We start from the raw sequence: 14,909 nt of genomic DNA on the forward strand, positions 1-14,909 counted from the left end.
ACGGGCTATTAGACGGAGAAGTGTTTTCCGTTCCCCTAGGTGACCGGCCATAGGATTATAGTAAGCCACCTGGAAAACCATTTCCCGGCGGTTCCGTGGAATCAATAATTGTGTTACTTCCTCCTTTGTTTGAGCGTCCTGCGTCACTCTATATAACCGATCTCTAATCATGGCAAAGTATGGGTATGCAATGGCGATGCCCGGCCGGAGCTGTTGACCATCAATTACTCTCACTTGGTCAAGAGCATGTTTAAGGGTTTCGTCCCGCGACTGCTCTAGAGGGAAGTCCCCCTCAGGGAATTCCCTGAGAGGAGGGTTGGCCACCTCGCCCCTTCCCTCGTCATTCCGAGCAGCCGAGGACGGCCCCGGCTCCGCCTCCCCTGCCAAAGCATCGCACACCACACACCTCTTTATGCAGTGAGGCGGGAACTAACCGCTGCCTCCACACTATGGTTTTTTCCCCTGAATTTAATCGCCAAATTCACCATGGGATACTTGTGAACATCCCCATGCACACACCTCACCCTCACCAGTTTAGCTAAACCCAAAGCCCCGGGTTGAACCAAGCGTTGGTGGATGATGGTCTGATTGCAGCCGGTATCCAGCAAAGCTTGGTAAATACCCCCCTGATCCTTACCGGAATCCGGTATGCTCCAGCCCGATAGGGGGCAGCCTGCGGGGCATCAGAGATCCGCACCACCGTCACCAACTCCATCAGCGGACACTGATCCCGGAAGTGGTCCGGGTCTCCGCACCTCCAACAGGCCGGCCCAGGCGTTGCGGCCGCACTTGTGCTGGCGGGCGCCCCCACCTGAGGAGGAGAGCGGCTGAAAGACGGGGAATGGGAGGGTACATTCTCCCAAGGCCGGGAAGCTGGTCTCTGGAACCCTCCACGCCTGCGCAGGGCAGGAACAGGCCCTGGGGAGAGAACAGAAGGAGAGAACATAGGGGAGGGGGCGAGGGCAGGGGCAGACACAAGGGAAGGGGAGAGAGAGAGAGACGAAGAAGAGGGCTCATCCACCCTCGGGATCGCCGCCAAGTGGTCCTCCTCCAGCGACACCGGGCGATGGCACTGGACCCACCCTGCCGTCTTCCGAGGCAGCCGTTGAACGAGCTGTTCCAGTACCACCTGGTCGATTACTCCCTCGACGTCGCGGTCCCCCGCGAGCAGCCACCTCTGACAGGCGTCCCGGAGCCGTTGGGCGAACGCGAATGGGCGATCGGACATTCCTAGTTTCATGCCCCGGAAGAGCTGGCGATTCTCTTCCGGGCTCCGACCGACCCGCTGCAGAATAGACCTCTTCAGATCGGTGTAGGCCAGGAGGTTCGTCGCTGGCAGCTGCTGTGCCGCAAGTTGAGCTTCCCCGGACAGGAGAGGAATCAGGCGGGCTGCCCACTGTTCGCGGGGCCAGCCCCAAATTTCTGCTGAGCGCTCAAACAAATTGAGGAAGGCCTCAGGATCATCTGCTGCCCCCATCTTCTGTAGCATGGGGGGGGCAGTGTAGTGCGGGTGTCCGGGGTCGCGGTTGTGGCCGACGCCTCCTCCTGGCTGAGGAGGCTCCGGATAGCGAGACGGTCGTCTGCCTGAGCCCGCATGATTTCAAAAAACCGGCGATCTTGGTCCTGCCGGAGCTCAAGCAGGGATTGCTGGTGGCCTTGATGCAGCGTCGCGAGGGACTGGAGGACTTCTGCCAGCTGGGATGACTCTATGGGGCGACCACTTTCCATGCTTCCTTTAAAGTTCCCGGGTTTCGGCACCAGTGTAAAGCTTTTCGAGGGGAAGGAGGACAGGAAACAGGTCTTCACCACAAGGTAAGCTTTTTTAATTCTCTTTGGTTCTCACAGTATTATTATCACACACAATACAAATGTCAAACACTGGGTTCGCTTGTCGTCTCTCTCCTCGACTGGAGGCTCTGTGTCTCCTTTTATGCCACTCTCCTCGTGCTCACTGGAATCAGAGACAGGTGTTAGGCATAATTTAGCTCAGGTGTAAGCGCCCTTACCGCTTTCCTCTCCCGGACGGGCACTTGACCACGCCCCCGCTGCCACAATAACATTAAATCAACCTTAACTAGGCCAATGAAGTGAGCTTTTGTTTATGGTTATAAAAATATAACTTTTTTTTGGTGACGTTTGCTTTAAACTAGGTGCCGCTGTTGCTCTGTCCTGTGTTTATGGATTTTCCAAAATCCATAAACCAATTCTTATTCTGTACAAAATGTTGGCACCTGATTGTCTTTCACTGTTTGTTGTACAACCATGAATAAGGTGTTAAATCGACCGGGTTATTGAGGAGATGATTGCTGTGACTTTTATAAGAGATCGGGTGAACGATATCTGCCCGCCACGTAAAAAACAGTGCAAAAAAATACTTAACACTGAGAAGTGATCAGTCGGATGATATCTCAAGATGGGATAGGATCTTTTGACTTGGGCTATAGCAAGAAGCCATTTTTGTTTCACCCTGGAAACTATTTAATAACCATCAAGGGTATCCTGGTAACCGTTTATCAACACCCATTTCTCAGCACCAGGACATCGTAGATACATGGGAGTGGGATCTTTTGACTCCGGAAAGTGTACTGACTGAGGCCCTTTATGGGACATTATGGTGACGAGTTTTGCCACGCCAAGCACCACTCACATTTTCTTCAGAAAAAGAACCAATCTAGTTAATATAGAACATTTAGATGCAACTGAAGTTGACCCAAAGACCTCCACAATTCAGAAAAACCCATTACAATCCACAGAATAAAAACGTGCAAGGAAACAAAAACCAAAATATATCATAAAATAAAATTAGAAAGACAATATTAATAACATCATATAGCTAAAAAAAAAAAAAAAAAGAATAAGGAAGGGTTGGCCATAGACCTCAGTCAAAAGTTATAAAAATGGGCCTTCCGAGAACTTTCGTTGGAAACACTGTACTTGCAAAGTTGCTTCTGGAGATGTAAGCTACACTCTAGTATTGCCACACAAATGAGCTCATTGTTGTCAAGCTCCAGATAAATTCGTAAGATACTCGGAATATGCATCTTTATACTTACTAGTTACCAGAAGAACCATCCTACCTCATGTGCTGGATCCCCCCGCACACCAGCTGCCATTCAATCCGGCGATGTTATTGGATGACCACGTCCGCCACGTTTTCTGTCCAGTGTGAATATGATTCGGAAAAGAGTTTGAGCCTTTTGTTGCCATGCAGGACATGCATAACTTAACCAAAAAAAAAATTAAATGCACTCTACAGGCCAAGTATACTTCGGCTGCCCACGTTGCGGATCACAGATCAGCGGCAAGTTGCATGATGCAAAATCTGTCATGAGCTTAGGTGCTTTCACACTAGCACTTTTGGTGCGCACCCCGGTTCGAATGACATCAGAGTTCGGTTCGTTTGGATGATGTGAACACTGTCTTCCGAACTCGGGTGCGCACCCGCGAACCGTACTCGAGTCCGCTTAAAAAGGTGGTCTGGGGTACGGTTCATGTGAACTCCAGTACGGTTCGCTGCTGATATGAACGCAATCGAACCAAACCGCGGAAGTGAACCGCTATTGATGACGTATAATGTGGTCGTCAGTCTCACACGCGTCACTTTCAAAATGAGCGGAAAGGGTTTACTTTAGCGTGCGCGCGTGCGCGTGCGGCGTCGTGTATACACACGCACTTCGATGCGGCGCGCGTGTGTATACACTTACCTTGACTAAAGCGGGATTGACGCACACGCACTGCAAGCAGAGAGATGATTTCTGCTTGCCTTCGCAAAAATTGTCTTCGGTGGACAGCCCGCTGTCTTTTGAACGATTTCAGTATTTTTGCGGCAGACAGACGCAAGTGTGTTTCTGTATCTTGATGTTGAAAACAAAACCAAAGGTTAAAAAAAGAAGAACAAATGTGAACCGAGCAAGTCTATTCATTGAATTTTGACGCCTTTTCATTTTGCGGTTATCAAGCAACACGATTACGCACCAGCTGCAGCTTGATGACGCAAGCGTACCGCGGTTCGGGTACAAATATATAATGTGAACACAGTCCATCGGGGGCAGGGGGGAGCAATCGAACTCTGGTTCAGAACAGGCAATCGAACCAAGTGTGAAAGCCCCCTTAGTCTGCCAGGCAGACCACAAGCAGCCCAGATTTCCTTGACACACGAACAAGATCCTCGTCTGTGCGTGCCATCTGTGGATGCGCCTGCCATTGATTGTACCAAAAGACTACTACAAAGCAGCTGTAGTGGGCATGCATCGAACACGTTTGTATTCAATCACGGACAGAAGAGTATACTTTGAAAACATTGCAGTTGACTGTGTGAGAGCCGATCTGGAATGCACAAAAATAAAGTATACCCTGGTCTTAAGCCTATTCATCTACACAATTCTTTGCAAAATAGGCTTTTAGGTCCTAAGTTTTGACTTGCGCCCACAGACAAAATATGAAACCACGAGCCTGGCAATCAATTTCATCAGAAAAGTGCAGTGAGAGATGCTGAACATGTTGGCAATGCTGACGAAGGTCGTTGCTCACTTGGAGGATCTTGCTGTGATTTGTGGATCGATCACTGCCATGGAGGTGAAGTTAACTGATGTGGTTACAAGAGTGGGGGATGTTGAGAAATGGACCGATTATCATGGAGTCATCAGAGAGGGAATTATCTGCTACCTCAGAGAGGGACGGCTCCTCTGTGGAGATCGTCAAAAGCACCAAATTCCTTGGTGTTCACTTGGCGGAGAACCTCACCTGGTCCCTCAACACCAGCTCTATCACCAAGAAAGCCCAGCAGCATCTCTACTTTCTTCGAAGGCTTAGGAAAGCACATCTCCCAACCCCCATCCTCACTACATTCTATAGAGGGACTATTGAGAGCATCCTGAGCAGCTGCATCACTGCCTGGTTTGGGACTTGCACCGTTTCGGACCGCAAAGCCCTGCAGAGGATAGTGAGGACAGCTGAGAAGATCATTGGGGTCCCTCTTCCCTCCATCAAAGACATTTACAAAAAACACTGTATCCATAAAGCAACCAGCATTGTGGACGACCCCACACACCCCTCACACAAACTCTTTACCCTCCTCCCGTCTGGCAAGAGGTACCGAAGCATTCGGGCCCTCACGGCCAGACTGTGTAACAGCTTCTTCCCCAAGCCATCAGACTCCTCAATACTCAGAGACTGGTTTGACACACACGTGTCCTGAGTTGCACTTTAATTACTGTCACTTTATAACTGTCTGCTACCTCAATAACTGCTATGTGCATAGAACACTATCTCATAGTATGTTATGTTTACATTTTAGAAACTGTCATCTTTTGCACTACTGAGTACTGGTCGGCGCTGCACTGTCTATTGTCCTGTTCATTGTCAGAAATTTGTTGTACTGTCCCGTACTTTTTGCACATGTTTGCACGTGCACTTTATATGGGTATATATAGGTTTTTTATATAGGTATTTTATTTCGTTGTGTTGTCTCATGTGGTCCTGTGTTGGTCCTTTGTTGTTTTTATGTAGCACCATGGTCCTGGAGGAACGTTGTCTCGTTTTGCTGTGTACTGTACTAACTGTATATGGTTGAAATGACAATAAAAACCTGACTTGACTTGCTAATCCGCTAGTGACCAAGGTGGATTTAGAGCGTGTCTGGGAGAAGTTGGAGGACATGGAGAACTGTAATCAGGGGAATAACGTCCATAACGTTGGAATCCCTGAGGTAGCAGAGGGACAGGATATGGTGAAATTCCTGTATTGACTCTTTCTGAATCTGGTCAACATAGCAGGCCATAAGCTAGAAATCAGGTGAGCTCACAGGCCCCGATCAATTCTGTCCAAATTTCTGAGATCATCCGATAAGGACCAAAGGAAAGCTTTCTTGTAAGAATCACAGCATTTTCTTGTTCCCATACTTTGCAAGTTTAACAAGAGAGAAATGTGAACAATTCAAGGAATGCAAGAAACTCTTACATTAACGGAAGGTCATGTTTGCTCTGATGTTTCCAGCCAAACTGAGAAGAGATAACATGCAAACATTTTAGTCTCAGATCACGCCCTGGTGTGTTTTGAAGTGTTGCTACATATGAAGTAAAGGAAATCATATAGTTGGCACTTTAATGTATCCCTTTTTTGTCATAGCCATAGCCTAACGGGCTGTGCTCATGACATGTGGTGACCCAAGTTTGTGTCCAGGCTTGGGAGGTCCTTTCCCGATCCATTCCCACTCTTCTCCCTCTCATTCCTGTTGCCTCTCTACTTTCCCTATCCCATTAAAAAGCTAACATGCCATAAAAAGGCTGAAATCAATGTATATATGGAGACCAACTGGTCCTCAGTATCCTCTCTGGTTGTGGCTTGGGAGGCACTTAAGGTGGTTCTTAGGGATTGGATCATACATTATGCCTCATTCACCAAAAAATCCAAAGCACAAGAACTCGTGGAATTGGAAGGGAATACTAAAAGTGCCATCAGCAGAGCTGAAGTGGTAAATGTCGTCTAATGGCTAAGATATAATACTATTTTGTCACAGAAGGTGGAGTTTTGGCTATTCAGGGCAAGACAGTCTTACATTGAGTCTGGGGACAAAGCAGGGACGTTTTTTTTCTAAATATACAAAGCAGAGAGAGTCTTTTTCTACCATTCCCTCAGATAAATCTGCTGGTGGTGAAATATTTACCTTGGCCACTGACATTAATAATGCTTTTAAAGCATCAGACAGCTTTGCTGCTGAATTTTTTAGATATTATGCTACAGAACTGGCTCCACTTTTGCTAGAAGTCTATATGGAATCATTAAAGAATGGAAAGTTTCCACCAACCTTGACACACGCTCGGATCAGTCTGATTCTTAAAAAGGACAAAGATCCAAGCAAGTGTAAGAGTTTCCCTGATCCATCTAAATGTTAAAATAGTGTAAAAAAAACACATCACCAAAGTAAGCGTATATAAACAGCTGCTTACATCCATGCTGTGATGGGGGGGTGTGTGTGTATTGTAGTTTGGGTCAAGTCTCGAGCCTTGAGCCCTCCTCCAGAGACAATGAGCCAAACATGTTTACACTATTCTCATGATAGGATTACATTAACTTGCAAAATACTGAAATTATTAGTTCATTAGAAACCCAATGTCACTTAAAGCAGAGTTCATAAGCAGATCTCACGACCACGATGTTGCCAGTTCACTCTAATTTAGTGTGGAGTTTTGCTCCAAGATCTAGAATGTACTGAATTTTGTTTTTACTGTTTGAATGTCCCTCCTCCCAAGCTTCCCGTATGACATTGAGCATGCAAACGACCAATGCCCATACAGCAGCACGAATGGGGAAAACCCTGTGGAAGCTTGTGGGACCTCTTGCACTGCAGATAAAAGGGGATCGAGCCACTTATCCCAATTTCTAGCATCCTCGTGTACAAAGAAATGGATCAAGTTTTTCAGGATTTTATTAAATTGTTCCACCAGCCCATTGGTTTGTGGGTGGTAAACATTGGTGCAAATCGATTTAATACATAATAATTCAGACAGATTGCATAGTGTCCGTGACATAAATGTAGTGCCCTGATCAGTGAGAATTTCTTTTGGAATCCCCACTCGGGAGATTATACTGAAGAGTGCCTCCACAACACTGTGCAAAGATGTTGCGCAGGGGCACTGTTTCCGGATATCGTGTTGCATAGTCCACCAGAACTAATGCAAAGTGATGTCCGCGTGTGCTCTATTCTAAAGGCCCAATGAGGTCCATACAAATTTTCTCAAAGGGTAACTCGATCAGCGGCAGAGAGCGCAATGGTGCTTTTGGGTTGGCAAGTGGATTCACCAACTGACATTCATGGCAAGCCAAACACCACCTACAAATGTCCCAGTGAATGTCTGGTCAAAAACAACGGGCCATTATTTGGTTGTTCTTTCCTGTCCTAAATGGCCAGCCATTAGATTTGGTGAGCCCCTTGGAAAATCACTTCCTCTTGCCAAATTAATATACAGATCCCACGATCACGATGTTGCCAACTCACTCTTATTCAGCAGTTGTGAGGTTAACTAATATCTTTAAATCAGGCTTTCTACTGCTTGCTCATAACTAAATGATAGTTTTGCTCAGTCACGTATGTACATACAATTTACTTAGGTGAGCGATAAGTCCATGATTGACGGTCACCCAAATAAATATGCACCTGTTTCTCTTATTCATAGGCTGCAGTAATATTTTTACCCTGGTCATATACTTGCTGTAATATCAGATTTCATTAATCTATTGGAAATAACTAATTCAGGAGAATTGTGAATAATCAAAACAATAAATTTATTTGCCACGTAGGATTAAAACTTTACATCAGAAATTAAAATTCAAAGCGAATTTACAAATGATCAGAATATATATAATAGATTACAACTCAGAGAAATACACCTAGCAGTCCGACACAGAGTAACAGTGCGGGACATCTGAATTACAGATTTCTCCCAAAAGCTTTTGCTAATTCTCCTTAAATATCCAGATCTGAAGGATAATTGAATCACATGGAAACAATAGACAATTAAACTGGAGTTTACAATAATGGAATTCCACTACTTGAGGTGTTTGGGAATCAATTGAATTCAAGACCCCATGAAGGCACACCCCAACAGCAGAGACATAATTTCTGTAAATCATAAATCTTTGTTATAACTAAGTCAACTGCTGTGATAGACCAATGTACCAGTAACTCTTAGACATTTTGAATGATACCAAACATAGTTACATTCTTTGTATACAGCAGATAACGTATTTTGTACATACAGATCTTAGGTGGGTTTGAGGTAATTCTGTGATGAGAGTGGGTGAAGGGAACAGACGTGGAAGGACAACAATGAAGCAATTCACACTCAGTGGGGTCTGTTGCGTCAGATAGAGATAGTAACTTTGTGAGAGACTTCTTATGCTGATTTTCTCCGAGATATTTGTTTACTTTTCTCACGAAGCAATGCTCACTGGGACCAGATGACTTGGCACCTGTTTACAGTTTGCATGACTCCCACAAGAACTGAATACCAATAGAGTATAATTCAATAGGAATCAAAACATTATAAGTATTACCAGACTTGGCTTTGCCTGAAATCACAGACACAATCAAATCCTCTCTCGTTCAACACCTAAAAAAAAAAAAACGCATTTCAATTGTTACTGCAGGTGATTCATGAAATGTAGTCTTATTGTGTTATTAAGAGTGACTCTTTGAACTTACAAAACACATTCTGTGCTCTCCATGCTCTTTCTGATGTTTTATAACACTGAAGAAAACAAATTCCACATGAATTTTCTTGACAAACTATTTACTTGACATCACTATGACTACTTGGGCAATTCCTATTTACATGTTTCGGTAGAGGCCCTGATTGTTTGAAACTTCTCCCACATGAAGAGCAGTTGTATGGTTTCTATACTCTATGGATTCTCATGTATTTTAAGTTTTTTTGACTGAGAGAAACTCTTTCAAAGTGTGAGCACTCGTATGGTTTTTCTCAAGTATGAATTCTCTCATGTCTTTTTAAGTTATCTAACTGAGTGAAACTCTTTTCACAGTGTGAGCACTTGTATGGTTTCTCTCCAGTATGAATTATTTGGTGATCTGTCAAGTCGCTGGCTGTAATAAAGGTTTTCCCACATTCAACGCACATATGAACCCCCACACCGGCATGTATTTTATGGTGCCTTTTCAAAAACAAATCCTCTCTCGTGTGAATTCTTGTGTGCAATTCAAGATGTTGTTTTTGCATGAAACGTTTTCCACACTGATGGCACATGCAAGGCTTCTTTGCAGTATGAACCTTCATGTGTATTCTAAGGTAATCTTTTTTTCTGAAGCTTTTCCCACACTGATGGCATGTGTAAGGCTTCTTTGCAGTATGAACCTTCATGTGTACTCTAAGGTAATCTTTATTTGTGAAACTCTTTCCACACTGACAGCATGTGAAGGGTTTCTCTCCAGTGTGAATCGTTGTGTGTACATTAAGTTTTCCTTTACATGTGAATCTTTTTCCACACTGATGGCATGTGTAAGGTTTCTCTCCTGTGTGAAATCTCATGTGTATATTTAGCTTGCTTTGACATGTGAAATTCTTTCCACACTTAGAGCAGGTGAATGATTTCTTGGCTGCCCTTCTTTGAGGCTTTTTTGGTGAGCAATTTCTTTCAGTCTTCGAGACACTCAAAGATTTTTCTCCAGTTGTGAAATCATGGTGTTTCTGATACTGAAGTTTCTCCTCCACATCAATCAGCTCTTGACTTTCCTTTTTTACTTCCAACAGCTCTACAATGAACAATGAACACATGAAATTGAATCAATTAAATCAATTCAAGAGAGACAAATGTGAAAAACTAAACGGAACTCAAATGTCTTGGCACAACACAAATGTCCACAATATACCCTGGAAGAGGTATTAGGGAGGCCAGCAGGGGGTGCTCACCTTAATGCCCTAGTGTAGTGAAGGGGACACAGGCACTGAGGTCCTCACTCTCTGTGGTTATTAAAAATCCCAGGGCACTTCTCATTAATAGTAGGGTTGTAACCCCGGTGTCCTGGCCAAATTCCCTCCATTGGCCCTTCTCAATTATGGCCTCCTAATAATCCCCATCCAATAATTGGCTCTATCACTCCACTCTCTCCTCTCCGCCAATAGCTGGTGTGTGGAGAGTGTACTGGTGCACTATGGCTGCAGTCACATGAATGCGGTCACATTTAAATTATGGATAATTGCAACATCAGACTTGGGGTATACTCTCGACTTTAATGTTTACACAGGTAGTTATGATGGGCATGTCATTGACTTGGCCACCAAAGTAGTTGAATCGTTACTGCAGCCATTCAAAGACCAGGGCCACAGTGTTTGATTTGACACCTATTACACATACACAGCTCTTATGGTTAAGTTGTTAGAAATGGGAGCTAATGCCTGTGGGACATGTAGGGTGAATCGTAAACAGTTTCCTGCAGAATTTAAAGACATCAAAAGATGGGAAAGCAGGACAGCTCATGTGGATATGAGGTGGTGTAGGATTGAGGAGAATATACTTGTATCCATATTCATATTACATTCATATAACATCACACACCTGTACTGTATATACCACAATGAAGAGAAGAACTAGGGCTTTCAAATGATATAAATATATGTATGATTATTTAAGGGTAATCATCCTTTATCAATAAGATTTCAAATAGCAATCTTTACAAAAATCTTCTCCGGAAATTGGACAGCGAAGATACTGAGACAGGAACCATGTGAATAATCGTTCCCAAATGTGAACAGGTTGGACAGCCCGGAAACTGGGAGTGGTGTTAGATGACCAGCTCAACTTCACTGTCAACTTCTAAAATCTCCAGATCTTTAGAACAACATTAGAAAATTCAGACCTTTTCTGTCTGAATATGCTATACAGATTCTGATCCAAGCTCTGGTCATTTCAAGACCGGACTACTGGAATGCCCCATTGGCTGGTCTACCAGCTAGCATGATTAAGACACTGCAGAGCGTCTGATCTTCAATCAGCCAAAGAGGGTTCATGTCACCTCTTTCTTGATTTAAACGGTCAATGAAGGAGCGGCGCCTAGTGGTCCCGTAACAGGCAAAGTCTATTTTACGAGCATTCATTCATTCCACACAATCTGGTTATACCACCTCAAAATTCAAGAAACGTACAAACGTTAATGTACATAAATGATGCACATTCAAATTATTTCAGGCACTTTTATATTATTTAGCAATGCATTTGGTGATTTGACAACAATTCTTTGAAGTCCTATGAGGAACAATTACAAACAATGAGTAAAATATTGCAATATATTGCAGTTTGTAATCGTAATAAACCAAAAATAATCACAATTATATCGTGTCTTGACCTAGATATCAATATAATATCATATTGCCAATTACCTTGTGACTCACACCCCTAACACCTGTGTTCATGTTGATTGATGTTTTTTTTTTGATTGTCCCCTTTTTCATCCAATTTGGAATGCCAAATTCCCAATGCACTTTTAAGTCCTCGTGGTCCGCATCTGAGATGGTCAACCCGCGCAACTTATCACGTGGCTTGTGGAGTACGTTGCCACAGAAACATAGCGCATGTGGAGGCTTCACGCCATCTAACGCAGCTCCACGCTCAACTCACCACGTACCCCACCGATAATGAACCACATTATAGCGACTGACTGAACAACTAATCAGAAATGGCCTCGAAGGAGGAGCTGCTCCAGGTCACACCTACTGATGACGTGGACTAGTGGCAGTAAGGTGTTCAGTAGCCGGCACAAATTTGTCCTGAAAGTTTGCACTGGCAAACGGTTACAAACCATTAAAAGAGACTCAAAAACACCTTTATTTTGGTCCAATTGTTTTTTGTTTTTGTTCACAACCATTCCTTCCTCAATTTTGTATGAAGTATGCCGGGTAATTCACGATCCCTGATAAACTTGTATGACTTTGGAAATAAAAAAACTGAACCTTTAAGGACAACGGAGCACTTCTAAAATGACAATAAAAACAGGGATTGTTATGAAAATGTTCAGCAACTGAAACATACCTGAAGAAATAAATTCATCACACTGTTGTTCCTCTACTTTGATTTCTCCTCTCATCTTCATCAGGTTCCTGCAGTCCAGCAGCTTCACTGAACACATCTTCACTGGTGTCTGCAGCATCGGCTGTTCATCATCATCTTCATTTCTCTGATGTTCCTCTGTTGAGTTTTCTTCTTTTATCTCCTCCTGCTTCACTTCAATCTTCACTGGTGTCTGCAGCATCTGCTGTTCTTCAGCGTGAATCACATCCACCTGCTCTCTCATGATGAACATCTGAACACAAAAACATCATCATTATAATGGACTGACATTCATCAAACAAAACAAAAATATATTATTTGATTAAAATGTAAGAACAGTTCTTTAAAACAAAACAAACATTTCTGAAATGAACCATTTCTCAACCAGCCCATGTGGCACCAACAATCATCCATGCAATGATCTAATCACCCAATTGTGTGGCAGCAGTGCATAAACTCATGCAGATAAGGGTCAGGAGCTTCAGTTAATGTTCACATCAACATCAATGCTATTCTGAGATGCTGGTTGGCGCCGTTTTGGCGGCATGAGGGGGACCTACAAAAGAGAGGAGAGGAAAATGTCAGCAGTCTGAGCGAGTTGATGTAGTTGTCGTAAATTGATATTTAGTTCATCTTGTTAATGATCTGATGCATTGAGCACTGCTGCAGTTAATATTGAAACACTCTCCCCTAAAGAATGTTAATTTTTAGGGACAAGATAACTGATTGTCAAATTAGAATGACAGTCTGAATGAGTTGGAGTCGTAGATTTCATACATTGATAGATTGTTAATGATTAAGTGCATTGAGCACTGCTGTGGTTAATGTACAGTTAAAGTCAGAAGATTACATACTCTTATGTTGAAATCCAAATTTTTTAATACAGCTACTTAGAGTATGACACAAGTAATTTGACCAACAATTGATTACAGACAGATTGTTTCACTTTTAATTGACTAAATCACAATTCCCATGGGTCAGAAGTTTACGTATACCAGTTAACTGTGCCTTTACGTAGCTTGGAAAATTCCAAAAACTTATGTCAAGCATTTACACAATTAGCTTCTGATAGGAGGTGTACTGAATTGGAGGTGTACCTGTGGATGTATTTAAGTCCTACCTTCAAACTCAGTGCCTCTTTGCTTGACATCATGGGGAAAACATATGTATAATTGTGAAAAAAGTTAAACAATTTGAAGGCAATGCTAACAAATACTAACAAGTGCATGTAAACTTCTGACCCACTGGGAATGAAAGAAATAAAAGCTGAAATAAATCTCTATCTCTAAAATTGTTCTGACACTTCACATTCATCTGATCTGCTCGAGTCACGTAAATTACATATTTTGGACAGTAAACACCGGTGAATTTAGCCGAAATGCGACTAGTTCGCAGGTGTGCATATTAACCTCACAAATGACACTGAACACGTACCGTACTGAGTCTGAAACGCTCTGCGAGATCATCTTCTTCTGATGTTAATGGCGGTCGGCAAAACAACTTTTGGTGCATTACCGCGCCCAGCTGGACAGAGAGCGGTAAAGTTATTTTATATTTGACATTCATGACAATAATATTAAACTATCCGAGCACATTTTTCACATTTTCAAGCCAAACCAACTTGGAAATTCATGAGTGGGTTTTCTTTGCCTAGCACAAAGCTGCATTTAAAAAAAATATATACACATATTTCTTCATATACATTTCATTACCCCTATAAATTAATTAAACAATTTAACCATTTGATTTAATATCTTATGACATCACAACAAATATGAAATGTTCTTAAATTATCCCTTGTATGACACAAGGCTCTGTTTGTGGAATTTACAAATAAATATAGTTGTGTAAATGTTTGTAATATTCTAATTCCATTAAACTCATTGACCGTTTGACCTAGAGACATGAAACCAACTGCAAAACACTCAGAATAGTATTCTTTATATACCACAAGGCTTGTTTTTGGGAGCAAATGTTAAGATACATTTACATGAATAATATGCACCTGTTATAATAAATTGAGATTGCATCTGAAATTGAAAGGCACAAACACTGAAATATACATAAAACAAACACTTTATTTAATTTGAACATTAGAATTACAAACGAATTACACAGTACAAAATACAAAATCAAACTTTCGAACTATCTACAGTAAATACATTTTTAATAAAGAGTACAGGAACAGAATATATATAAATTCATAAATACTCAAGACTTCCGGTATACCTCGTAGTGACTAGACGTGGTTGAAAGTCGCCGTGTGAACATTCATTTGTTTTTGTTTTCAGCAGAATTATTTATTTTTTCATATACACACCAAGTAATTTACTTTATTACACATTCACAAA

The 14,909-nt window shown here is 42.6% G+C and overlaps 1 protein-coding gene across 2 annotated transcripts; it reads right to left on the reverse strand.

The window, feature by feature from the left end:
* Positions 1–8,296: 8,296 nt before the first annotated feature.
* On the reverse strand, positions 8,297–14,071 carry LOC127625022 (gastrula zinc finger protein XlCGF8.2DB-like). 2 transcript variants are annotated; one of them, XM_052100071.1, is made up of 4 exons: positions 13,993–14,071; positions 12,989–13,114; positions 12,541–12,811; positions 8,297–10,267 (listed from the first exon to the last, which is right to left on the reverse strand). In XM_052100071.1, exons 3-4 carry the CDS (start codon positions 12,809–12,811, stop codon positions 9,480–9,482), a joined length of 1,059 nt encoding a protein of 352 aa, XP_051956031.1. In that variant the 5' UTR covers positions 12,989–13,114; positions 13,993–14,071; the 3' UTR covers positions 8,297–9,479. The 2 variants fall into 2 exon arrangements, with proteins under 2 accessions (XP_051956031.1, XP_051956030.1); XM_052100070.1 differs by lacking the exons at positions 12,989–13,114; positions 13,993–14,071 and adding an exon at positions 12,933–12,969.
* Positions 14,072–14,909: the final 838 nt, after the last annotated feature.

The sequence above is a fragment of the Xyrauchen texanus genome, chromosome 31 (assembly GCF_025860055.1).
Source record: "Xyrauchen texanus isolate HMW12.3.18 chromosome 31, RBS_HiC_50CHRs, whole genome shotgun sequence".
In the NCBI taxonomy this organism is placed as follows: Eukaryota; Metazoa; Chordata; class Actinopteri; order Cypriniformes; family Catostomidae; genus Xyrauchen; species Xyrauchen texanus.